General features: G+C 40.3%; 2 protein-coding genes across 3 annotated transcripts in view; one reads left to right on the top strand and one right to left on the bottom strand.

The window, feature by feature from the left end:
• The window catches only part of ALK (ALK receptor tyrosine kinase), a 317,575-nt gene extending 309,459 nt beyond the window's left edge, over window positions 1–8,116 (top strand). Inside the window, 5 exon segments of the mRNA XM_064648001.1 lie at window positions 249–350; window positions 754–888; window positions 1,454–1,544; window positions 2,875–4,939; window positions 7,236–8,116. Coding sequence (XP_064504071.1) covers window positions 249–350; window positions 754–888; window positions 1,454–1,544; window positions 2,875–3,573 — 1,027 coding nt within the window. The 3' untranslated portion in view covers window positions 3,574–4,939; window positions 7,236–8,116.
• A 2,511-nt stretch (window positions 8,117–10,627) lies between these two features.
• CLIP4 (CAP-Gly domain containing linker protein family member 4) overlaps window positions 10,628–26,160 on the bottom strand; it is a 32,789-nt gene continuing 17,256 nt past the window's right edge. The window contains exons 10-18 of one of the 2 annotated variants that reach the window (XM_064648002.1): window positions 24,642–24,777; window positions 23,780–23,920; window positions 21,089–21,172; window positions 17,601–17,741; window positions 17,080–17,208; window positions 14,725–14,848; window positions 13,971–14,035; window positions 13,215–13,287; window positions 10,628–12,578 (exon numbers count right to left, since the gene is read on the bottom strand). In XM_064648002.1, the coding sequence (XP_064504072.1) occupies window positions 12,257–12,578; window positions 13,215–13,287; window positions 13,971–14,035; window positions 14,725–14,848; window positions 17,080–17,208; window positions 17,601–17,741; window positions 21,089–21,172; window positions 23,780–23,920; window positions 24,642–24,777 (1,215 nt within the window). In that variant the 3' untranslated portion in view covers window positions 10,628–12,256. The remainder of the gene's footprint in view (window positions 12,579–13,214; window positions 13,288–13,970; window positions 14,036–14,724; window positions 14,849–17,079; window positions 17,209–17,600; window positions 17,742–21,088; window positions 21,173–23,779; window positions 23,921–24,641; window positions 24,778–26,160) is intronic. The other variant, XM_064648003.1, reaches the window with a different exon arrangement.

Genomic DNA, 26,160 nt, shown 5'->3' with positions numbered 1-26,160 from the left:
ACAGATGAGGATAACTGATTCACCAGATCAGGCCTGAAGTGAGATAGATAAAACAGTCCTTCCATGGCTTGCCCATTTCCACTACTTTTGTGAGAAGGAGCAGGTCTCTTCAGCATTTTCTCTGCCATACTGTTCTGCCTTAATTAGTCTCTCCTCTGGCTCATAATTTTAATATTTGTAATTATAAAATTCCCAAATCAATGCCATTTTCTGAATTCTTGGCTGACTGTTCTGTTTGTTCTCTGCAGAGCCAGCTACTACCGGAAGGGTGGGTGTGCAATGTTGCCTGTCAAATGGATGCCTCCTGAGGCTTTCATGGAAGGGATATTTACATCAAAAACAGATACATGGTATGTTTCCTTTCCTTCTCTATCCAGTCTGTCTGTGTTGTAACCCTTTATGTAAAGGGTTAATATTTTGTAAAAAACACATGTTCAGATTCATTTTTCATGTACTAAAAGCTGGGTTTTTCAGAGTCACTATTGTTGGAGGGCAAAGAAACCGTATTTACCTACCTATATCCTAGACTTTACTTACTTAACAGTCAACTACTAGTATTTATTAAAATTCAAAATTCAAATTTGAAAATTCACTGTTACAACTGTGCCACTTATTTGTGTCTGAATCCTGCAGCAGGGATTTGCACAAAGGCTGCAAAGAGCAATGCTGATGGTACTGAACCTAGGGGCATTGCCCACCAGTGATGGTCATTCCTGTATACTTCACTTTATTTTCCTTTGCTTCTGTATTCAGGTCTTTTGGTGTATTGCTGTGGGAGATATTCTCTTTGGGATACATGCCCTACCCTAGCAAAAGTAACCAGGAGGTTCTGGAGTTTGTCACCAATGGAGGAAGGATGGATCCACCTAAAAACTGCCCTGGCCCTGTGTATGAGATGTTAACTTTAATATATTCATGCAAATAAGTTTCTGCTTCAAATGCTCTTCTCTAGTCAAAAGTTAATTATTTGTAAGATTGATCTTATTGTGGCTGATCTGTTTTATTGAACTTGAGTGCCAGTGATTTCTCTAATATCTAATTTTTCTGTCTGTTTTGGAGAATAATGGAGGGCCCTTTTGAGAATTACTGGCCACTGCTTGTTTGGTCAAAGATGGTGCAGTATTTCTGTGTCTTAGGTTAGCTGTGAAACTTCAATGCATAAGACTGTTCACAGATAGGGAAAACTGGGCTCCTTTATCTGTAGCCCTGCCTACCTTTAGTGAATTGTCCAAGGGATTCTGGGTGGCTGAGTTCTTTCTCTGATGGGCTGTGGATTTTACCCCAGTGGTGGTCACATTTCAGTGGCTACCAGTACATCAGTTGTCTGACTCTGGGGAAGGCAGAGAACTCTTATTTGTTGGAAGTCAAAATGGTGATGCATGCTTATGATTTCTAAGCTGTTATGTACCACAGGATCTGCTGTTCATAAGCATCTCCTGTTCTGCCCTTTCAGTTACCGCATTATGACCCAGTGTTGGCAGCACCAGCCTGAAGACCGGCCAAATTTTGCCATAATCCTGGAGAGGATTGAGTACTGCACTCAGGTATGGGTGTTCATTCATCTCAGAGGAGGTGGGTGGAGAGGGTTCTTCTTGAGGAGAGGTCTAGACAAGCCAGAATACGAGACAAGAAGGCAGCACTGCAATAATGCAGTCAGCAGTCCAGAGAGTGATGCCACCCTGGGAACAGTGGCTGGGATATTCATCTCATTGGATGCTGGATCCATCTTATATTTCACTGCTGAAAGGCATGGGCTTAAACAAGCTTACATAGCTATAGAAATAGCACACCAGTAGCTCTTCTTCTGCTTGTAAAGGCACAGATTCCAATGAGCAAAAGAGCTAAGACAGGCCAGCACCTGCATGAGTTTCACATGCCTCGTCCCAGCCACTCCTTCCCAGTGTTTACCCTTAAGACATAGTCAACACTGAACAGGAATGGTCCCATCTTAGAGCACCCTTTGCAGGTGGTTTCAGCAGCTGTTAGCAATTTTCTGAATCTGACAGTGCTGGAGAAGGCAGGTGGAAACAGCCAGGCTCAAGGAGTGGGGATTCTAAGGCTGGGCAAGGAGGGGGAAGGATGCGGCTGAATTTCCAGGCTGAAATCGGAGTTACTTAGTTTTTACCACCAGTTTAGCTTACAAGAAGTAGAGTAGTTTAGAAAATGTTTTGCTGCCTTATTAGCACAGGCTCCTTGTATGGCCTCACTGTTATTTGCCTCAGTCAGTTTGCTTTCCCTCGCTACTTGGGAAGGTTGATCTGTTTTTCATGTGTGTTTGGATCCTTCGACTGGGAGGCATTTTTTTTCTGCTCTCTGTAGCTTGCCACGGCATCTAGCAATAATTAAAGGCTGCCCAGATCACCACATTTTCTCTCAGTTTAATTCTCAAAACTGCATAAATGGCTCATAACCACAATCCCTATGGATTTGGGCTTCAAGGGGTCTGCCAGTATTGCCTTCTCTCTGCATTTCCATTCCTCCCTCGTTATATGGAGGCAATACATGGCTGAGACTTTCTCAATATTATCTGAGAATGTTATGAACTCTGAGATGATAGATGATAGATTCCAAAACAACATTCCCACAGGAAATTTGTCTGGACATAAAAAATATTTTTCATTGGTTTTGTACCTCTACTATTCTGTGGTGAGTTTTAGGGTTGGGTTTTTATTAAGAGTTGGATTTTTAAGGATATCCCATTATATCTTACAGTTAACTGCATTTTGTCTGCATCCCGTACACGTGGAATATGGGCACTAGGTACTGGGAATGATGCACTGTGGTCATAGCATGACAGCTGTCAAATGTGTCAGGTTTTTATTCAATGCATGATGCCTACAGACTTTGAGAAAATCTCATTGTTCTCTCTGGCAGGATCCAGATGTCATCAACACCGCCCTGCCAGTAGAATATGGGCCATCAGCTGAGGAGGAGGAGAAGGTGCGCCCTGACGACCCAGAAGGAATTTCTCCTCTATTGGTCTCCACACACCAAGACAGAAAGGATGATAAGCAAACCCTGCCATCTCCACCACCCCTGCCATCAGCCATCACTGCTGGAAAATCTCTAGGGAAAGCGCGAGCCTTGGAACAGCCAGTGCCGGGGAAGGTGCCATCAGCCTCAGCAGGGGGACATATCAACATGGCCTATGCCCAGTCCAATCCCCCTTCTGAGCTGCACAAAAGCCGGGGCTCCAGAAACAAGCCCACCAACCTCTGGAATCCAACCTATGGTTCCTGGTTTGCGGAGAAGCAGGCCAGCAAAAACAGTTCTGTGCTGGAGAAGGAGAGGCACGAGAGGGAGAATTTGGGACAGGAAGGAAACTGTACTGTGGGGCCCAACATTATGACTGGCAGGCTGCCAGGCTCCTCCTTGCTATTAGAGCCATCTTCCCTAACTGCAAGTGTTAAAGAAGTGCCTCTCTTTAGGCTTCGCCACTTCCCCTGTGGGAATGTCAACTATGGATACCAACAGCAGGGCTTACCCTTGGAAGCCTCCACGCCACCTTGCGCTAGCACTTACGAGGACCCCGTCCTTAGAAGCAAGAGCCACATAACCCAGCAGGGGCCCTGAGAGCCCTCAGCCCTCTTGACTTTTCCCCCTGTGGCCCTGAGCCTTGAAGAGATGTCCTGTTACCCAACACACCACGAGCAAGGGATCTGACAGCATCACCTTCTATTTTGTGCAAACTTGCTCCGAAAGTGCCACCCTTGCCATTGTAATTTCAACCAACCCGAGAGGCTTCAATCCAACGGAGCCCCAGTAGAGTGAAAGAACCAAGGGGGAGGGAGGATGCAGATGTTATCTGCAAGGCCCAGCTGCTGTTGCATCAACTCATTCGCATGGTTGTTGTCATGCCCTTCCCGTGAGCTTTTCTCAGTTGTGCGTTCTCTGCTTGCGTGTCAAAGCCGCGGCTCACTGCCATGAGTGTTCCATGTCCAAGGTTTTCCATGCCAAACCTGTCGTTGCTGTGGAAGACCTAGAGATCTCCTGCAGCTGGCAGATGTTGTACTGGGTTTGGGAAGAGCATCCTCTATCCAAACCGAAAAAGGATACAACATGCACTGAATGGTGACGCGATGGCACATGTCTCAAGTTGTGTTCCAGCTACAGTCCAGTCTTCGAAAGTCCTTGAATGCACAGCGGTTATGGGGGTGCTGACAGGGCAGTAGGAAGACACTGGTCACACTGCATCCCTTGAAAGAGAGAGGAGAGGAAGCAGAGCATGGGTGCAGATGCTATGAGGCATTTGGGGGTTGGGAGAGGCATTGTTTGCTTGGGGATTTTTGTTTTGGTTTTGTTTTCCTATGCTTAAGCACTAAAACTGAGTAAAGCCCTTTAAAATTCCTTCTGTCCTACAAAAGTAGGAATGCCCTTATCAGGAACTTGTGCGTGTCAAGTGGAACCAAGGTGAAGCTTTAAAGGACCATGGTCATGACAGAGACTTTCACCATGCCCTGGAAATGGACAGCCACCTGCATACCTCAGAGGTTTACTATAGCCTTTGACATACCCTGTACAAATAACACCAGAAAGGCAGAAGACTACATCGTGCCACAGTCCAGACGCCAGATACTTCTGTATTTGAAGGGTTTAGAGCCCTTGTCCCTTTAACAAAATACGTGTATGATAGTGGTTTAAGGACAAACACTCCATTGACTCACTTTGTACACCTTGTGCATGAAAAATATTCCAGTTAAGTGTATTGTCAAAACATAGATGTAGGAAATAATTCATGTGTAAAGATGTGCATTAGTAACTTCAGCTTAGGGTTGCAAGGAGCTGTTTTAGCATGAACGCTATCCAAAAAAGGGGTGCTTATTTCCATAGAAATGGATGTACTGGAGCATCAGCAAAGGAGCGTGAAGGTGTTCTTCAGTCCAAGACTCTTCGTTTCAGTGAAGTGAATCTGAATCTGGCCCTGGATCCAAATGCTGAGGTAAGCTTCCTGTCTTCATAAGGGAACAAACCAGAATCCACATATACGTACTCCTAAACTTTGAGATGCGCAGAATCAAATCGGAGGGCTTGGTTTGGGCCACCCCCCTTGTGAAAAAACACATTGAGAGGAGGGAAAGAGATGCTGTGCTCTCCTAATCTGTCTTTCTGACATCTCTGATACACAAAACTAAATCGTTTTCTAAGACAAATGCCAAATGCTGTAAGCAGGGTGCTGGTTTGTTACAGGCTGTGCTTGAGTCAGGGGCTGCTGTTCATGTGCTGTGTTGGTCTGGCAGGAATAAGGAGGGTTGCTCTTACAGGCTTCTTTAGGTTGAACTCAGAGAGTATTTGTCATCTCCAAGGTTATTAGGCTCACAGCTCTTGCCATGAAATAGCCACTGGGGAGGGATTCTGTCTAGCTTAGGACTGTGTTAGTGTCACACTAGTGTCTCTCTCTAGCTCAGTAAACAAAATAGGGTAGTTTTTAGACTCTCAGGAAAGCTGATTAATTCAGGAGGCAAGCACTGCCAGAAAAATTTCTTACACTAGTATATTATTCACATATAATAGCAATTTTCATTTAAATATTCCAGCTTTTTCATTTTCAGAAGAGCTGAAGCTCCTCATTGTTTTCTTTAACATTTCTTTGCCTAGGAGCACGCTGAGTTTTTGCTGCCTTACCATGTTACTGAGGGCAGAAGCTGACCTGTATACTCATGAGTGTTTTTAAAGAATACACAGGAACATAAAGTTGCTAAGTTAATGATCTTTGACTAACTGAAAGTATTAATTCTTGGGTCTGAGGCAGCAGCTTTGATGCTGCACAAATACAGATAAGCTGCCAGGTTACAATGTTAAAAAGGTGGCATTTCTAAAGAAGCTTTAAAAGCACAAGCAGCAAGAGATGATTATAAGTTTGTAGGGGTGAAAGGGAAGCTTTCCCAGCATGGTGAGAGTGTCTCTGAACTTGTACTGTGCAGTTATTTTATAATAGAATTTCAACTGAAATACTCTTACAGAATGGGAGTTGTAAAAAAAAATGAAGGAGCTAAACACTTTCCTGCTTCTTACCTATGGAATATGTCAGGAGATAATTCTGTTTGGGGAAATGGTGAATTACTACTGAAATTCTCCACTCTGCTGAGTACAGTGCATCGAGATAAATACTGTTCAGCACTGGCAGTTGGTTTTAAGTGAACTTCCTTCCAGTGTCTCCTGTGTAAAACACTTTGTTGTGGGGTTTTGTTAGGGTTTGTTGGTTTGGGGGGGGGGGGGGGTTTCTTGGGGTTTTTTTGTTTGGTTTTGGAGCTCTTTCTTGTGTCAGCTTTTGTTTGTGTTTGTTTGGGGGTTTTTTTAAATCTCCTTTTCTTAACTCTTGCAAGTCAGAAATTCAGTTTGGGCTTATTTTTAATATTAAAGACACAACATATCAGAGCTACTCCACACCAAGCATTTAGTTTGTTACCCCTCTTTGCTGTCCAAGCATAGTACCCCAGGTTGCAAACATTTTTCTGTAAATATTGATGCTAATCAAATCTTGTCACTCAGAAACAAGGGCTGTAGCATTTGCCTGCCCTCCTTCTCTTAGAAAACAAATTAATTGCCTGGACCAAAAGGTGCGCTGCTGCTTGTGTGCAGGCTGCATCAAAGAGTTTCCTGGTCATTCTGCAATTCCCTTGCTTAAATTTAAGCATCTGTCCTGTTGCCAAAAGCATTGCCAGGATTTCAGTGACAGTGCAAGATCTTATTTGCATCACTGGGATGATCTGAAGAACGCTTTTCTTAATGATCCCCCTTTCCTCTGTCCCTCTGTGCACACTCAGGCACTATCAGTTACTGTATGATCTCCAATTAGCTGAAGGGCTGACAGGACATTTAACATGTAACATTTAGCCATGTGAGAGCTGCAGTTGCAGTGCCAGTTTGCCCTGAGCATTTTGTCCAGTCGTGAACCAGAAACTTTTAATTTCTGTGTCTAGAAATATCCACCTGTTCAGTACTCAGTGCTGCAGGGAACGAAGGGGCTTAAGTCACCATGGGCTCACCAGACCAAAGCACTCTGGATGAGTAAATCCCAAATTCCTTTATCAAACTCCTCCATGTTAGGCTTATAGTGCTGCAGAAAAACAAATTCAAGTTATTTTAACCTTCTTACTCATTTTTGTCTGTAACTTATTTTTTAAATTACAGTTTATTGACACACTGTATATTTTTTAAGGAACTTGTTTTTAAGACTGTTAATCTTTTTCATTGTTAATACTGATGTTCTGATATATATCTTCCTCATTTTACAGTGGAAAAGTGGGAAGCAGGATGACCTACAAGATGTAAAGCATGACTGGGAAAAACCCTGTACTACCACTCTTATACCTGGAAAATGGCTTATTTCAGGATATTGCCTGTTTCCTATAGGTTTCTGTAAGCTGCTGGAGGTAAACTAGGTTGGGATGCCTGTTTCTTTCCAGCTGTCCCATCATCTTCCCTTTTTGCTACTGAACCTTGTTTCTCCATCATGTGCCTGGAAATGAAGCAAGGGAAGAAGTTTGGTTGGTTCTGCTTCCTCGAGGCACAGCAAAGGAGTGGTGGTGGGAGAGGGGCTTTGCTGTAGCGAGGGGAGGTGCAGGTACCACAGGTTGGAAGCACAAGGGCTGTGTTAATTTGGCCAAGTCAGCCTTGGACAGCGGTGTCAAACTGCTTTGGCTTCCCCCTGCAGAGGCTCCAAGAGCAGCTGCAGCACCTCCGGGCGCAGTCGCTGCACGACACAAAGGGTCTGAAATAGGGTGTGATGGGTGTAACTTTGCACGTCTGCTCCTGTTACTGCGCCTGTCTTCTGGGTGACGAGAACCTTGACATAGGAATAGCATAAAACAGCCTTCCACAGCAGCAAAGACATGGCCATTTGTCTGTCCCAGAGTTAAACCCACCACAGGAAAATGTCCGAATTGTCTGCATCTGGCTTTTTTAGTAACAAGCTTCATTATAGGAGTGTCTGTCTCATGTACAGCTGTTTACGCAACATTGTTTATAAAGGAAGGGCCTGTGCACTTCAGGGATACTATGAAGAAGAATACTAATATATGGTCATTGAGTATTTTGTATTGAATAGTGTATTTGTATTGTAAACAAGTGTAGTGAACCACAAGGCATGAAGACAAATAAAATGACAGTAGCTGGCTTTCTCTGTGTTGGGCTGTGCAATGATTGGATCGAGGTCAGAGGGAGGTGTCTGGACATCCCTTTTTCTTGGTAAAGTTGCAGAAGTATTAAGGTGACAGACACCCAAAGGAGTTGGTGTTGTGCTACACTGACCCAACCACCTTTCAGGAGAGCAGCAGCTGTTTCAGACTTCTCTGGATTGCAAACATCATATGCCAAGTGTCTTACAAACGTGCCGTTCCTTCTGTCACAAAGCACCAAGGTTGGCTACTGCCCACAGAAAACTGGCCAGTATAAAAGGAGAACAACGGGAAGGGTTGAAGAGAGCATTGGGGTGTTTTCATTCCTAAATGTGTATATCCTACTAAGACAGCCTTTTTCCTTGAGTCTGGATAGAGACTGGGAGTAGATGTAAGTATAAGCTGTATTTTAATACAGTGGAGTGCCAGTATTGAATCCTGTGACATGAATCCTGTGACAATTCTAGGAAGAGGAAGTTCCTTCCCTGAAACACTTTTTTCCCTTCTCCCATCACTCCTATGCCCTGCATAGATGCATTCTCAAGAAATGGTCCTTGAAATTAGGACTGACTTATCTACAAACTTTCTCCTTCACAAGCTCATTCTATTGCAGGATAGTGCTGTGGTTTGGTAAACAAGACTTTTTTCCTGAGCAGGTATCTTGTAGGCACCTCTCCTCTCCATTTCCCTGCCACTTTGGCTCCTCTCCATCTTAACCGAAAAGGGAGCTCTCCTGTGCTCTTCTAGCAGGAGACCTGGTCACCAGTCAGCCACATAGACTGTTTTGGATCTGGCATCAGCTGGCAATCTTTGCTCTGATTCCCATTTCTTCCAGAGTTGTCTGTCTGTGACAAGGCAGTGAAAAGGATGCAGGTGGGTGCTCCACTGTGTGGCTTTCACGGACACAGTTTAAGTTTCCACCTGGTGTACGACAAGGCTTCTGCAGAAAACTAAACTCTGTAAAAGCAATGACATAAATGCTGGACTTGCCACCTAAGGAAAACCCTTGCAGGTAACAGAGCTAACTTGTCAGAGGAACCAGGTTATGTCTTGCAAATCTGCAGTGCCAGTCTTGGATCCTTGTGCCTCAGACCTTGCTGGCTAGCAGCCCTCTGAAAGCACAGGCTCCCTGCCCAGAAAGCCATTACTGTCAGCATCTGCAAAGCAATCACTGAATCTAATTGAGCTGAACTCACTAGAAATGAATCCCCTATCCTGGGATACCTCAAAAAAGTTCTCTTTCTCCTGTCACACACACCTGTGGCCTTTCCAGTGTCCAAAAAAACTTGAACAATTTCATGGATAAGAGCACTGAAGGACATTTTCTCTAACTAGACCCCAGGGACATGCTGTGGGACAAGGACTAGCCTCAAAGTCCACACAGGCAGCACAGAATTGCTGGGGACCATCTGTTTATTTATAAATAACAGATAATATTTATGTAGTTTATTGGGACTTTGAGGATCATTTGGCTCTTTTTCTACCAGTCTGGGGCTGTGATAGTCAGTCCTCTGCACAACACCAAATTCCAAACTTCACTGCCATTTATTTTCAGAATTTTTTTAATGACACAGTATCATCCTGCAAGAATTGGAGGAAAGGATTATGGCAACTTACCTTGGATTTAGGGAAGCACAAATCCCTTCACCTCACCAACTTGAGGAGAGTAATCCTTTCTGGAATGGACTGATTTATTTCTGTTGCAGGCTGCACAAATTTACAGTGCTTCTTGCTTCCTTGCAGAAGATTCTCAGTGCTGCCAAAACATCTCCACCCTGATAACAGTCCTGCTCCTCTAACCCACAGTGCTCAAGCTGATTATGGCCAGAGCTTTCAGGAGAAATGTGCAGCTGGCTGAAGCTGGAATGGAAGGGAAAGTGCACCACACCAACACTCAGTATCTGTGCCCTCTTCTGTACCCATCAGACAGGTCCACTGAAGTCCTGCAGCACTCACTAGCCCAGGCCACTGAGACCCCACTTCCAGCCAAACTGGGTGTAGCTACAGAGCTGTAGAAGGGGCAGCCTGACACCCTCGGACAAAAAAATAAAAAGCTACCAATGAACCAGAAAACTATTGTAAAGATGTTGTTCTTATATATTACTTCATCTGTGCAAGACAGACCACACAGAAATGGTGTGACTATAACAAACTACCTGAGCTTGCTGTTCACCCACACACTCGTTCCCATACCTCCCTCCTGAAGAACTCCAGCTACCCCTCAGATAAAGCAGTTACACCCATTCCATCTGCTCAGGCAGGAAAAACAGCATTCCTGATAATGAGTCTCATCACAGGAACTCAACTGCTCACCCAGGAGCACCAGGCTGTGACAGAACGTGCTGTGCAAAGGCTTTGTTTGAAACTGGCAGTTCTGTGCGGAACAGCCAGAAGACACAAAAGCTTCTGCTTTACATGTGACAGTTGCTGTTCCACATGAATCCCGTGTACCTAATTTGTACATAAGAACAGACGCGAGAGATGCACATTCTGTAATGACTCAGTGAAAATTCTTTTTGCTTTTTGCTGTACATTATTCAACAGCGTTTCATTTTATTAATACCAGCAAGAAACAGATATCAGACAAAGTAAAGTTCAGTACATCACTGAATATCTGCACCTGCAAATATAAAGCATTGCTTTTTTTTTTTTACGTTCAAAATTTACAGCTTTTATATTCAATTAAAAATTTCCATAAGTTAGAATACAATGTGCATTATTTTAAATACGGCTCAGGAAAAATAGCTACAGCAATATTTAAAAGAAGGTTACAGCAGCAGGATTCTGTCTAAAAATAGGCTATTATGATTTAAAGTGTCACTTCTTCAAGTAGGCAAGAGCAAGCAAATCATTTAAGAGTAAAACGACTGTTCTGGAACACAAAACCATCCTAATCAGATAATGTTTACATATGCTGAGCAATTAAAATACATTATATGTTTAAAATATGGACAAAATATTAGCTATTTTAAAAGGCTGATATGCAAATAATGTCACATCAAGGCGCATTACAGTGCTGTACCTAAAACTATGCTTAATTTATCATAAGACTTATAAGAAATTTATACTGGAAACTGTTCTAAAGGAAACAAGAAGAAACGTATCACAAACAATCAAATAATGGCAACAGCTTGCTTGAAAACCCTGTATATGTTCCATACCACTGGCAGGAATTACTGTGCTGTATTTATACAGACTTAATATTTATGAAGAGGCTATTACATGTAATTCCACTCTGGGTTTATTTGCATTTCAAAACTGTGATACTCATTGCCTGCAGCACCCCAAACAAAAAGAAAGTCTCTAAAAATGAGAGAAAGCTCTCCAGGACAGTGCAAAGTGCATTATTTTAAAGAGTGCTTCTTATACATAGCTCCTTCTACAAATGCACAACAAAAAGTGCTCTTTAGTATACAGACTGACATGCAGCATATTTGTGTTTTTTAAAGGCTTTTTATTTAATTGCTGCTGTTCACTAGGATAGCAGCAAATCCTTGTATTTATCAGCCCTTTTGCATTCTGGAGAAGAGGAGGGGGTAAGAGGAGGGATCCAAATGATAAAATGCAAAAATACTCCACAACTGCTTGAAAAAGAGGTCTTTTTTCCTTTTTTTTTGCTTCCTTATTGCTAGCAGCTGGTATTGGAATTGACAAAGTGCCCGGGAACCAGGCTAATGTCACTCATCAACCACCTCCGCTGTCAAAAGCGGGCAATGCACAAAGCATTACCAGTTCATTACTACATGGAGGAAAACTGTTTAAATACTGCATGAATCACACAGGAACTTTAGAGAACGCTGGAGATCCTCGTGTTCTCTAACTGGAACGTTAGTCAAATGATGCAGCACCTTAAACACGAGATGCTCCTGTAAAAAACCTTCCAGGCAAGGGCCGTTTAACTAAAACAGAAGAGTGGTTTTACTTCCTAACACAACTGAACTCTTTTTTATCTATTTTATATATATATATTTATATAAAATATATATATCATATATATTATATACACACACATACATATATATACCCATATATGTAAAATGCAAACGCAGATTTAATAATTTCAAAATAAGTTCGCATTCTAGATGGGGTTGGTTTGTGCTTTAAAATACTTATTTTCTACTCTCTGAGCCCATTTCAGCTCAGCAAATATCATCCACAAGCTTTGCCCCATTAATCCCACGGTAGGTTACTCTGCTAGGTCGAACTAAGACCCCGTGGTTCAGCTTACAGGTGAAGTAGCGCTTTTCCCCCACGGAGCCGTCGTTCTTTCCCTTGGCACTTCGGAGTTCCAGCCCGATCCATATCCCCGGTGCAAAGTCTGTCGGACCAATGTACCTGATGGTCCCCATTTCATTGGAGCTGGTCAGGAGAACCTGAGAGCCCTCGTGCAGCTTCACGGGCCCCTCGGAGTGAGCTGTAGTGGTGCTGCTCCAGCTGCGCCGTAACACGGAGCTCTTCGATCTAGTTACAAAAGAAAGGAAAAAAACCCTTTTCTTCTTTTTTTCCTACAAAATATCCAGGGCAAATCTGTAATTCTGTGAAGCACATGGGAGAAAAACCTCAAATCCCTTTTTTAAAAAAAATGGGTTTAATCTCAAGTCACTAACAAACCATGAAATAAGAATAACAGGCAGGTACACTTGGCAGTCTGAAATACTGGAAAAGCAATTTCCTTCCACCCAATGCTGGGATCTACAATATTTACAGGAGGTGATAGTATTGGTAAATTAAGGCAAATGAAACATTTTATTTGGGGCTTGAAACAACTTTTAACGTGCAAGTGTCAGTCAGGATCACCAAGACGAAGTAAAGTCCTTTAACAAGACCCTCTGAACTTCATCCAGCTGTGTAAAACTACAACAATTTGGAGAATATGCTGTGATGAATGACTGGAAAACAGTTTTAATGCCAACCTGAATTCAAGGACTATACTCCTGGATACCTATGGAAAAATAGTCCAATACTGGTCTGTTTTGGAAGAAAAAAATGAACATATAAAGGTCAAGATATTCTACATGCATAAAGATTTTCTTTTGAGCAAGAAACAGTAAAGGTAACAGCCTGCTCATCCAAGCACTTGAAACTCATAACACTCACCTAACAAAGGAGTTTCTTCTGTTTATCTCCTTTTGTGAAGATGCAGAAGTGGTGCTGAGACTGCGCCTAAAACCTAAGTGGAAAGATTAATAAGCTGTGTAGGACTTCTTAAGAAAAAAAACCCTTTGTGAACTCACATTCTTTGTGTTTTCTCTGTGTTTGCTTTTATACTGCTTCCACTACATTTGCTACACATTCTCCCCTCTAATTTGGAAATTAAGTGATGAAACTTCTCATGAAAGTACATGCCCATAATATGTTCAGATTCTTAGAGGGGACAGAAATTAAACTAAACAAACCAAACAACGGTAATTTGAAGCAGCCTTTTCACAAAAAGCTTCGGTATGGAAAAAGAAAAATACTTCAAATATCTTACACAAGTTTTAGTAATTCCATATGGACCTCACCCTACACTGATCCCTTCATCCATCTCAATTTAGATTAAGGAGCAGGTTCAATTTCTGATTATCTTTGATTAGAATGCAATACAGTAATAAGGGAAGACTGCCAACAGTCTTAACTCTGACATAATTATTTCTGCCAGTAGAGTGCTAATAACAACACAGTACTCCACAGTTCCTTCTGCAGGCTACATTTTTGGGAAAGGAGCAGCCAGACTATTGCCTGGCATTTGGGTTCCTTGAAAATTTACTGTGCCTCTAAGGAAGTTGGCTTTGTGCAGTAGTAGGTTCTGGCTGTAGAGTAGGGCCTGTGGTAGGCTGCCTGAGCCAAAAATCACAGTGCCTTTGGTCCTACCTGGAAAAGTGTGATTCATTTTATTCCACGAAGTTTCTGTGAGAGAGTCCAGAGAACCCGTTAGTCTGAAAAGCAATAACACAACAAAGAAGTAATTTCAACTCAACTCTATGAACAAACCTTCTGACTTCTTGTCAAATATTGATGAAGTTTTGGTTTTTTCCCCTTCTCCATCTGCCCCCTCAAGAGATACCAACATTTCTGCTGCACTCAGGCTGGTATGTAAGAAGTGCCTGGAGCAAATTGGTTTATTTGAGTTACTTGCTTTTTATTCATCAAGACAGCGCAGATAATTTTGAGGCAAGTTCTTAACACTTTGTCTGAGCTGGTATATTCAGGGAAAGAAAAGTAAGAACATGTCTGGCAAAGTAACTACATTACAAATGTAGGAGGAAAGAGTACTGAACTCCTGGGATGCTCTTCTTGAGAATAGTATTTCCAGGCACGTCTAAGGGCAACTTCCTTTTATAACTGAATTTAGCTGAGTGCATCAGGATTGGGTCATGAAAGTAAAGTGTCACGAACACAGACTGTCAGAGACCCTGGAATAAAAACACCTCAAGTAGCTGCAAGAGAGATGGTGTAGCTGCATATCCAATTTATACTCTCATTTCAAAAAGCTGATCTAAAACCCACTGGGTATTTCATGAAGGTTATAAACTTCCATTAGCAGAAGAAAACATTTGTATCTTCCATATCTGCTCAAAATTTTGTTGCCCACTGGAAATGTCAGAAAGCATCTGACAACCCTTACCTCTGTACACGAGACGGTGGTGCAAATATACCGTATCTGGGCAGACAGCTGAAGTACTGCACACCGCCCACCGAACCATCGTTCTTCCCATGAGGCTTGTCCAATTCAATTCCACACCAGAATCCTACATTTCAAGACAGTAAAATCATGGCATTTTGAACAAAACACTACAGGCTTTTCTTCATCTAGACAGCTGGCACAGTTGGCATTCACCTACATCAAGGAAAACAGTTTCTAGCTGAAAAAAGTCTAGATAATAAAAGTAGATATGTGTATTATAAAATAGCTATCTATGCAATTATGCAAAAATTACACCCTATTGAATCTAAATATAATTATCTCCGCATTTTATATGCTTTCAAGAAAATCACTGACATTTTAATTACTATAAAAAAGGTAAAACCTTTGAGATATATATATCCATATATATATATATGCACATCAAAGATTTAGTGTATGTATACATATATATATGTACACTAAAGCCAAATGCAATGTTATTGAATGTAACAGTGGCTATTTGACAACAAGGAGACAGGAAAGAAGAGCAGTACTGGTTCAGGTTTCCCTCTTTAGTCCTCTGACCACATGGTTTATGCCTCATCTGAGATCATCAACAGTAAAATTAAAGTTTTTATATTAATTCATTCCTTCTCTCCATCTAGCAAGTTATAATTAATACAAATTGCAAGGCTGGTTGTAAGATACTGAGAGAAGGGTGTAGGAATCAGAACTGGTCATCAATTAATCTCGTACAGAACACTGAATAGACATCAAGATGTTAATGAGCTTGATCGTTCATAACCTGTGATAAATGTGAGCTAATTACATAAAGGTGCTAAATTTCATACTCCATTAGTAGTCCTTATGCTATCCATCCCCAAAAGATTCAAAATTTAATTCAAGTCACTTGGTACTAAGGCACTGGATAAAACAGTAATTCTAATTATCAGCTCAAGAAACTCAGGAATGACAGCTTATGAATTAGAAGAGCTCAGTACATCAGTTCTCCCCTTCCTGTTTTTAGAATCAAATAAAGATCTGCATTGCAGCAAAAGGAACAAAGTTTGGATAACCTCCAGAGCTCTGATACACATTAAAATTGAAATAGTTAAACATGCATCTGTTACATTTTCTATAAATTGCTAGGTTAGCAAATGGTGAAGATCAGTCATCTTTCCATCCTCACTTCTTACAATGCCATGTTTTCCTCCAAACATTTAGTTCCTGATTTGAAGCAGAGAGGGAGGAGACTTACACTGTCAAACAGCTTTCTGATTTTACAGTTGTTATAGTGTATTTGGGAACCAGTCCTTTTCTCATTGTGATGACTTACAGTGTTGCTCAGTTAACTGCAGTAGCTTAAGCCAGGACTGCCTACTGAAACTGGGGAAAGGGGTGAGAATGAAAACAGTACCACAGTCTTGCATTCTAATTTTTTTTTTTAATACTGATGCCACCAAGTGTCACAACAGAGTATTTTCCATCACCTATCAATCAAACGGACCTCAACCAAACTGGGTTCTCACACCAACACCTACCAGCTGGTTTTGCATAACTCTTGCAATAAGATTATAGATAGGGCCATAAAGAATATAAATCTGGCTACAAAAAAAAATAGTATTCAGAAATTAATTTCCAGAATGTAAAACAACTGGCTGCTGTGGAAAACACCTGGCTTCACTGCAAAGTGTTTTTTAGTCGGGGAAGGGAGAAGCTGAAAGGGAGAAGGATGAGAAACTGGTGGTAGGGGCTGAGATTTACTGAGATGTTTTTAACTTTATTGGTCCTGTGACCAAAAGGTTTTCTCATTAAGATTTAATTGCTCATAATTACCCTCTTAAAGATGCCAATAAGTTAAGAATGAGTTAGGTACATGGCATAGGAGTGCCAGTATTGCAAGAGACAAGCTGTGTCAGAAAGCTTTACTACAAAAAGTAAGGAGATGTGCATGTGATTTCAATAAACTACATACCCCCTTGGAGACTAAACTGAGGATTTTCAGAAAGCTTTGTTAAGAGTTGGACTCGATGATCCCTGTGGGTCCCTTCCAACTCAGCATATTCTATGATTCTGTAATACCTACAACTTCAACATTAAAGTATTTCTCCTAATTAAGCCATGATAGTGGACAAGTAAAAGTCACATTTTAAACCATTATTTTTTCCTGGCAGGTGCATTAAAAGTAAAAAAAATATTCAGTGAAACACAGGAGAGAGAAAGAACTTGGAAACATATCAGCAAATTTAGAATTTTTTTTGGAAGGAGTGAGGAAAAAGATGGAGTTCTCTTAATGTTCATGTGCTCACATGTAAGCTATTCCATATTAATTCTACAACGGAATATTACAAATACCTGGTGCAAATTTTGTTGTCCCACAAAATCTAACAGTGCCTGTTCTCTGTCCCACCACCAGTACTCTGTCTCCAACCTGAATTTCTCCATCAAGAGCATTTTTTCTCATAGTCGGAGTACTATACAATCCTGGTCAACAGAAGAACAAGAATGGAATTAGTGACATTATATCTTTAAAGCTTAAGAAAGTCTTCAATAGTGAGCCAACTGATTGTTAAACAGAGCATTTATCTAACACAGCATACCTTTAGCACATGACAACATATCACAAATTTTGCTTAGACAAAGACTTGCTTTGTGCCAGCATGAAAATTTTCTCTGCTCTGAAAAGTCTCTTGGAGATGTTAAAAAAAAAAATCTTTCTAAAAGTTGCCAAACTTAGGTTCACGGTTGAACTACTTCACGAGTCTCTTTGTTGAACTGTCTCAGATTCTGAAACAGCACAAGTAGTTCTACATGAGTACTCAATGCAGCAGTACACTCCCACCTGTGAAAATACACCTCAACAAAACAGACTGTACCAGCACTAATTTTGGATGAGGCAGAAGACACTCTAGTCAGTGGCTTTTTATTGCTGCTAGTTGAGTTCCGCTTCTTGGAGTAATTCCGTTTGCCTTCCAAGGACGTAGTAGAAGAGGAAGAGCTGCTGTACCCAGGAAAACCTAAAGACAGAAATGAAAGTAGTCCTTCAGGGATCATATTTGGAAAAGGACGGATTAAGTAGAAGGAAAAGCTTCTGTAATATGGAAGTTATCTGTTCTCCATACTGGGAAGAATACATAGTAAAGAGCCAAAATCAGAAGTTTTTAAGCAGCATTTACACAAACAGCTGTCAGAACTGACATGGGTGCATGTGTGATCCTGCCTTGGGAATAAGGTCATAGCTGAGTGCTAGAAGAGGTCTCCAGAAGCCCCATCTTTATTACTCCACAAAAGTTCATCTAAACAGTCTCAAGCATATTCATTAAAATATGTGAGCCCTGGCAATAAGAGATCATACCACCACCCTTTCAGGATCCAGCCTGTTAAAGATTTGATGAGAAGTGGAAGGAAGGTGATACTATGTGAGTGAATTATTACCTGGATTAAAGCCTACTATATTCCATTACATACTGTATTAATATTAAAACCTGTACTATAAAACAAGAATGGGAAATAAATCACTTTTATCTCCATTTGCAAATCCTAATGTCTAAGCTGTCCAGTAAGACTTATGTTCAGCTTTCCTCTCCCACTTCTTCCCTCTCCTATCCCCTTCTGTCCAAACTGAGGCAGGGTACAGCAAGACACATCTATGCCTCAGCTTATCAATGTGAAAAATTAAGATAATATTGCTTATTAAACTTTCTAGAATTCTGAGAGGTTTAATTCATTAGTTTTCCCAAAGCACCTTGATATCAACACTGGGTTGGTGTGGTCAATATAATTTAATCCTCCAGTTTGGCAAAACAGTAAAGAACTGCAGAAAGGCAAATGCAGCGGGTCAAAGCAAAAGCTGGGGTATCTGGGACAGAAATCTAAAGACTCTGAGATAGCAACTGCAGCTATGCTACAATGAAGAAAATGCAAATAACTAAATGACTAAACAGGGAAACTTCCCGGTCCGAGGTATAAATACATGCGTGCGTTTGTGAATACATACTAGAATTCTGTATGTAGAAGCCAGTCCAGGGATGGATTCACCAGAGGTCAGACTACCTAGCATTTTTACAGGGATGCAACAAAAACTGCTCAAACTAAACCACTCATCAAGATACGTCATTTTGTGGGAAATCACAGGGGGAGAGAAGGAAGAGCAGAAAGGACTTGAACAGGTCCTGTAATAGATTTATCCCCTATGAGGCAAGAAACTATTTGTTATAACACTCCTGGGAAGCGAGTGTTTGGCTTGTTTTTAAAAACCTCCCATCAGGGAGATCTCAAGATTTCTTCAGCAATATATTTCACCACATAATTATCTGTAATGTTACAGGGTTTTTTCCCCCTAACATAAAACCTAAATTACCACAGTTTTAGTTCAAGGTTTTTCACTCCTGTTAACACATGCAGAGTGAGTTATACTGGTCCTTGTATTTGAAAGCTTCCAGTTTTACACCTTTCATCTTCCATCTTTTTAATCACACAACCACAAATTAAAAGTCTTTTCTCCTAAGTCATATTTTATACCTGCAGTTATTGTTGCAGCTTTTCTGAATTCTCTCTGAATTCACATCTTTCTGAAATGCAGCATCTAAAACTAGATGTTTTAGCTGAGGCTTTGCCTGTGCCATGTAAAGCACCCAGGTCCCTTCCTGTACCTCATGGGTGACCCTCCTTTTTGTACATTCCAGTTACGTTTCCCCTTTTGCAACAGCATGACACAGATGATGCCTGTCATGATTTACCTTATCAGACTCAACATTCTCAGGACCTTTTCTGCAAACTGTCACTGGGCATATCATTCTGAGGGTGTATTCATACAGCTGGCTGTTTCAGCCTTGCAACAGAACTTTGTAGTTGTCCTTACTCCTCTCCATGTTTTTCCCCCCCCCCAGGTCATTTTTCCAATCTGTCAAGGATTTTGGGTGTGTTCGGGATTAAAATAAAACAAACAAACAAACAAAAAAACCCAGAACAAAACAACCCAAACAAAACAGACTCGGCACAAACCCTAAGCTGAAATAGCCTTATTTGACAAAGAAACACTGGCAGCTACTTTCTGAGTTGGATGTTGGATTTTCCTAAAGGTTCTGCACCTGCTTTAAAGCAGTATCATCTGAACAGCTAAATCCAAAAATGGACCTTTACTCCACATCACTCACAGCCTACAAAACCTCTGGAGTCCTAATTGCAGATTTCATATTGTATCCAGCAAACTGAGACACTGTACTGCCAATTAAGTTTCACTGCAGACCAAGCCATTAAGTGCCCTCCATAAACAAAATGTTGGAAACCTCTGCCTACATGCGGTTTTTAAGTCGTCTCTGAAAAAGTATCACATATGACAGTGCTGAAATACTTTATACTAGGCTCTTCCTCTGTTCACTGACAGAGGATACAAACGCTTTTTTTGATAGAACTGCTGGAGTGAGTCCAAAGGAGGTCACAAAGATGTTTAGAGGGAGAGAGCAGTTCTCCTGTGCAGAAATGCTCCTGTGGAAGGGCCTTTGAGCAACCTGGTCTAGCAGACATGTCCCTGCCCATGGCAGGGGAACTGGAACTAGGTGATCTTTATGGTCCCTTCCAACCCAAACCATTCTGTGATTCTATGATTCAAAGAAGGTATATTCAAACGTACACTTCAAATAATTGCAAAGAAATACTGTTTTTACCACCTACAGTATGATTTTATAAAAAAAACCTCAGAGGAGACACAACTTTTACAGTTTGCTCAAGACACAGCTGAAAGTGAGGTTCCTTCATGTTTAAAGTTCAGCAAACATAGCACTGATGTAGTAGAAGTCACTATCCAATTCTGAAACTAGATTACTGCAGAGAATGATTCACATGTAAAAGGAACTCTTTAAAAAGCTAGTTTCATTTTTCATATTTGAAGCCTGTTATTATGAGTCTGCCATGACACACTGCCAAGACTGTTAGGCTCTGTTAGATGGCAACACTTTATTATACAAGATTGAACACACAGATGGAGAAGAGAATAAAAATGCCAACGGACTATTAAAATCTAGGCAGAGGGCAAAAGGTCTACCTCAGACACTCACGTAGGTAATTCTGCAGATCCTCTCTAAGATCATTTACTAAGAGACAGCTTTCAGCTTTAGGGGCTTGTCCATGTATTTAGACAGAAGTGGTTACCAAACCAACACAGAACACCACATCCACACAAATTACTCTTACTCCTAGAAAACTAAATGCATACAGCCTGCTTGGGATGTGAAAATAAACAAGCAAGGCAACTTTTTTCTATAGTGTAGATACAGGGCTTTTACAGCAGTAGGGCAGCAATAATAATGCCTCTGCCGTGCAGAATTTTTCTTAAGATGTTAAAAAAATTTTAAAAATTAGTTACCGTCTTTTGCAGGTACAGTTTTTCCCCTGTTAGCAGTCATAAAGTTGTTTTCAGAAGCACTGTCTTTTTTTGCCATATTTAGGCCTATAAAAAGAATTTATACAATTAGATATATATATATATATATATCCTAACAAATAATTTTACAGGAAAGCCATGTACAAAAACAATTAGACAGATTTGAAGATTACTGGATGGAAGGAAAATATGGATAAAACTGTACAATTCCTTAGACTCTTAATAAATAGGTAAAACAAGACTGCAGAATTGCTTTGATGGATAAGCACAGATATTAAACCCCTTAATGCAATAAACCAGTCCAAACAATCTTGCCAAAAATAAACAAATTGTCTGTAAAATATTAATTTTTATATGGAAGGAGTTTTACTAACATCTTTCAAACATTCACATCTATAACATTCACTTTTATAGTACTTAAGGTCTACTATTCACCAGTATGAATTTTACAATTTCTGCATTAAAGATTACACATAAAAGTTTTGAGAGAGATTTGAGATCACATCTTCATTCAGACTGCAAATAATGATGTAAGCATGTCAGTATGATTTTTAAGAGCCTAAATCTTAGAGCAGCAATGTTGTGATAAGCGTAGGAACTCGTACTATCACCCAAGTTATAATTTGTGAACAGTCATTTTGCATTTCTGACAGTTTCCTACTCTAACTCAATGAAGAACAAGCTTATCTATGATTTATCCCCTCCCTGTCATGAGCAAAAAACCACATCTTTTTTATTTAACTACATCTCTCAGCTTAATTCAGCCACAAGGACTGAACTAGTTTGAGAGTGTACTGTATTTTCCAAAATTTTATGGTTCAGCCATTTAAGGCATCAGATCAAAAAACTAGTGTTTGTGACTGATAACACATTTCTCAATTTTATCTCAGTAATCCTTTTCCTAAAAACTTGACAAAGACCTTTTCTCATCAATCTGATGGATTATTCAAATCCAGTAGAACCAAATAAAATTTTTAAATCCCTACACAATATTATATTTTACTTTGCAGCTTATAACCTTATCTACAAAAAGCATATTAATTTTTCTTGGATCATTACAAACCAGTGTATTGCAGGGATGAAGTTTCAAGGAAAGAGATGTGACCTGTTGATGCACATAAACACTGCAAACCAAAGTTCTGCCTCTGCAGCTTTGTCCTTCTCCCACTCCAGCCAGGGAATCAGCCAGGCACGATAACTCTAATGGACCTTTCTAAGCAAGAACTCCCTGCAAACAGCAGCTTCCAGATTACTTACATCCACTGGATGCAAGCTCTTCTGGGCAGATGATGCATAACTCACTCTAATTTCTACCTAAAGCAAGGAACCAAATGCTTAAATTTTACAAAGACACAAATGCACCTTTGTGACAGAAAAGGTGGTTTACAACTAAACCGTCCGGAACACACCGTCTGTAACAAAGGAAACAGTCCCTTCCATTATAGTTTAGTGGGTTACAGTTCACAACAAACTGAATCAAACACTGGAAAATATTTAACAGAAAAAGTCAGCTTAGATCCACTCCTGAGCAGTACTCCCAACAAACCGATTGTTCTGAGATGCTTTTCATGCAAGATGCCCGTAGTAGCTTAGATCTTGTGCTAATTGTAAGTACACACACTTAAAGCTTACTCCCCTCTCAATCTATTTGGAGAAGAGTTACATAAGTCATCCAAAATGCTGCCAAAATGCATCTCTTCCACCAGCCTGGTGCATTATTTCTATACCCTGTGTATTACTGATAAAGTGTGTAGTGTTTTAGGGTGCTTGAGTATGAGAATGTGTATTATCTTCCATCCCTCAAGCTGTGCTGCCTTAGTACGAGTCACCTAAACAGGGCTCAAAAGGCAAAAGAAGTGCTAATGTAATATTTAATGACACTGTTAGGTAGCCAGCCAGACACAAGGGCCATATTATGCATGGTCAGCACTGCACTCAGCAGGGAAGAGCCTGTACTCCAAACAACTTGGAACCTGAACAGTCAGGAAATATGCATCATCCACTCCACAGGGAGGGAACTTACACAGAAGGATTAAGTAATTTGAGCAAATTACTAAGAAACTAAACCAGAGCCAGGGACTGAGCCCATAACTCCAATCAGTAAACCAAAGCCTTATTACAAGGACAACCTTTCTCTTCTAATTTGGCCTTGGTTTTACTCAGATAATTTAATTAGCAGATAAAACACAATCAGCTAAATAGTTCCTTAATCCTGTTGCCAGAAAATAAAACTCCTCAATTTCTAGACATAAAGGTGTATAGATTATTTTCTAAATTTTTATTTGTTTCAAATTACCCAGGAACATCTCAGTAAATGGAACCACATTAAGCTGAGACACTTAACTGGTATCACAGCCAATTAGAAATCACTTTAATGGCTCAAGAATAAATGTTGTGGTGAGCTTTTTTTTTAATAGAGCATGTAAAGACTAGAACCTGCCATAGTACATCAGATCACTAAAATGACTCAACAGCTACACACAACGTCCTTCCAGTACCAGTTTACAGTACAGAGAATTTCTAATAACAAGAACACGGAGTTAATAAATACCTTGTCACCTTCTCATCCCAAGCTACGAACTAATTCCAAACAAGTATTTTCATACCAAGATTTACTAATTCTTGAAGATTAGTATCTCTCTATCCTGTCTCAACATACAAGAAAACACTCACCAGAATTCACTTTGGAAGTTATGTGTGTCACATCTATTTTCTTGGATTTGACCAAAGGTGAAGACCGCAAGGAAGAACTTCGTACGGAGCCTTTTTTGTGATCAGAAGCCTTGCTTATTTTGGAAAGAGGTGCAAAGATACCTGGAGAGAAAATTGTATGTGCCAACAAAGAACCACGGGTAATGTTAATGTAAAAAAACTTTCCAGCTACTATCTCTTACACCAATTATTTCAGGGGTTTTTGTCAGCCACGATCATAACTTGCTGTGCTGCCAGAGCACTTGTAGGGTAGGAAGGACAAGCTCAAATGCACAGTGAGACCAAAATCCTTATCAAGCAACTTGAACAGAGTAATTCAGGAAGTCAGTAAGACTGTTATTTACAATCTCCTTTTTGTCCTAAGAGTAACATTGAGTCTCCATTGTTACAAAACATGAGACTTTGTATGTCCTGAGTGTCCATGAAATATCAATTAAAATACCTCAAGCTGAAAGTTAGAAAACAACTACAAGCATGAATGTCTTACCAAGGAAGACAAAGCAGATAACGAAACATGGCCTTTATCATTACAACACAACAACGTTCAACAATATAGACCGGAAACCAGGAAATACTATTATCTTGTAGTTTCAAGGAAATAACCAGAAATTTTGACTGGTTGGTTGTTTCAGTGGTTTTGCAAATAGTTGCAGTCAAAACAATAAAACAGTTAAAGGGATCCTTAATACAAACAAACAATGCACTACAAAGAAAAGGAACAGGATCTATTATCTGTTTTTATTCTCCCAAAAGGTTCATATCTTCCAACATTTTTTTAAAATTTGGCTTTTTTAAGAATTTAAGAAAAAAATTAATTTCATACCGCGTTTTGGTGCACACTTGAAGTACTGGACTTTTCCAACACTTCCATTGTTCTTTCCCTCTGGTTCATCCAGCTCTACACCAGCCCACTGGCCACTGGCAAATTCCGTTGTGCCACAAAATCTTAAGGTACCAACCTAAGACAAAAAGAAGCAACACAGAATGGTTTTGTTAAACATGTATCATTCATGAGAATATGGTACAGGTCATGAAGGAGACAGCAAGTCATCTCCAAGCTTTTGATCAGAACAGAAATACAAACACACTCTCTCAGCTGTTGACATTCCTACCTTTCAACACCAGTCAACGCGTTTTCCAAGATGTCTTAGTCCTGTTCTTCTATTTTGTATCAAACAACTGTGGTTACAGACAGATCTCACAACAGGCATTGAGACAGAAAGCATCACTGTACAATACAACTCCAAGTCAGCAAGGTACAGGAGCACATGCCCAATGAGTTTTACTTTCACTGTGTTCCACAACAACAACTCCAGAATTATAGCTAGATACATAACAGTTTATCTATTTATATATCTATTGCAAAGATTCAAGGGTAAACTTGAGAGCATAATTAATTTTTTCCCTTGGAAAAGATTCCTAAGTCTTTTATTCTTTCCTTATGATTAAAGAAACTCTGAAGAGCCAGCAAATGTTTTAAACATTTGTTGTTGCTTCAATCTGTATTATAAACTCTGAGCAGATATAAAGAATACCAAGACAGACCAGTCTTGCTGGTAGACCTCAGTCTCTGCAAATATACATTTTAAGTTCACACACTTCAACCAAACGGGGGAGGAATAACTAACAGAGATGCATTTAACATTGATTTAAATTCATTTTTATATTAGATTTTTAAATTAGTTTTAGTAATAAAAACCTTTGATCTTTCAGGTTCTCAGTTTTCCTTATCTCATGTGAACTTCATATTATTAGTTCAATTTTGACTGTGACTTCACTGTTTAATCCATACCTCAGAGAGTAAATAGACAGAAACAAATTTTTTTATTTACCATAAAACCTTCCAGCTACTCTTTCTTACTGTTTGTAAAGAAATAAACATGACCCAGAGTCTGTTCTCTTATGATGAAGATCTCCTTTAAACTGAAGCATTATAGGCAGGTACATCACACTAATCTAGACAGACTTTTAAGCTCCCAACACAAGGATCAAATTCAGTCAGAGGAAGTTTGGCCAAGCTGTCTCACAGATTCATCCAATTCCTCCACTTTCCAGACACCAGCCAAAGGACACTTACGGAGCAGAGAGAAGAGATCAGCCAATATCTTAAACCGGAGGTGGAGATGGCAAAACTAAAGCTCCAATTTTGCCCTAGGACTTGCAGAAGCAAGGAGCAGAAGACATCTCTCACATGAGAAACAGAGCAGGAATAGGATGACAGAGTTTTCTCCCAGCTGCTAGTTTCCCTGCACTCAAATTTCATTGAGTGTCCATTCAGATCACATGTAATCTAGCACAGCAGGAGCTGCTGGAGCTGGGGGACCCCAAATCACATACACAAA

The sequence above is a fragment of the Pseudopipra pipra genome, chromosome 3, assembly GCF_036250125.1.
Source record: "Pseudopipra pipra isolate bDixPip1 chromosome 3, bDixPip1.hap1, whole genome shotgun sequence".
In the NCBI taxonomy this organism is placed as follows: Eukaryota; Metazoa; Chordata; class Aves; order Passeriformes; family Pipridae; genus Pseudopipra; species Pseudopipra pipra.
Note: the sequence above shows the minus strand (reverse complement) of the source record. Positions and strands in the feature narration are given on the sequence as shown.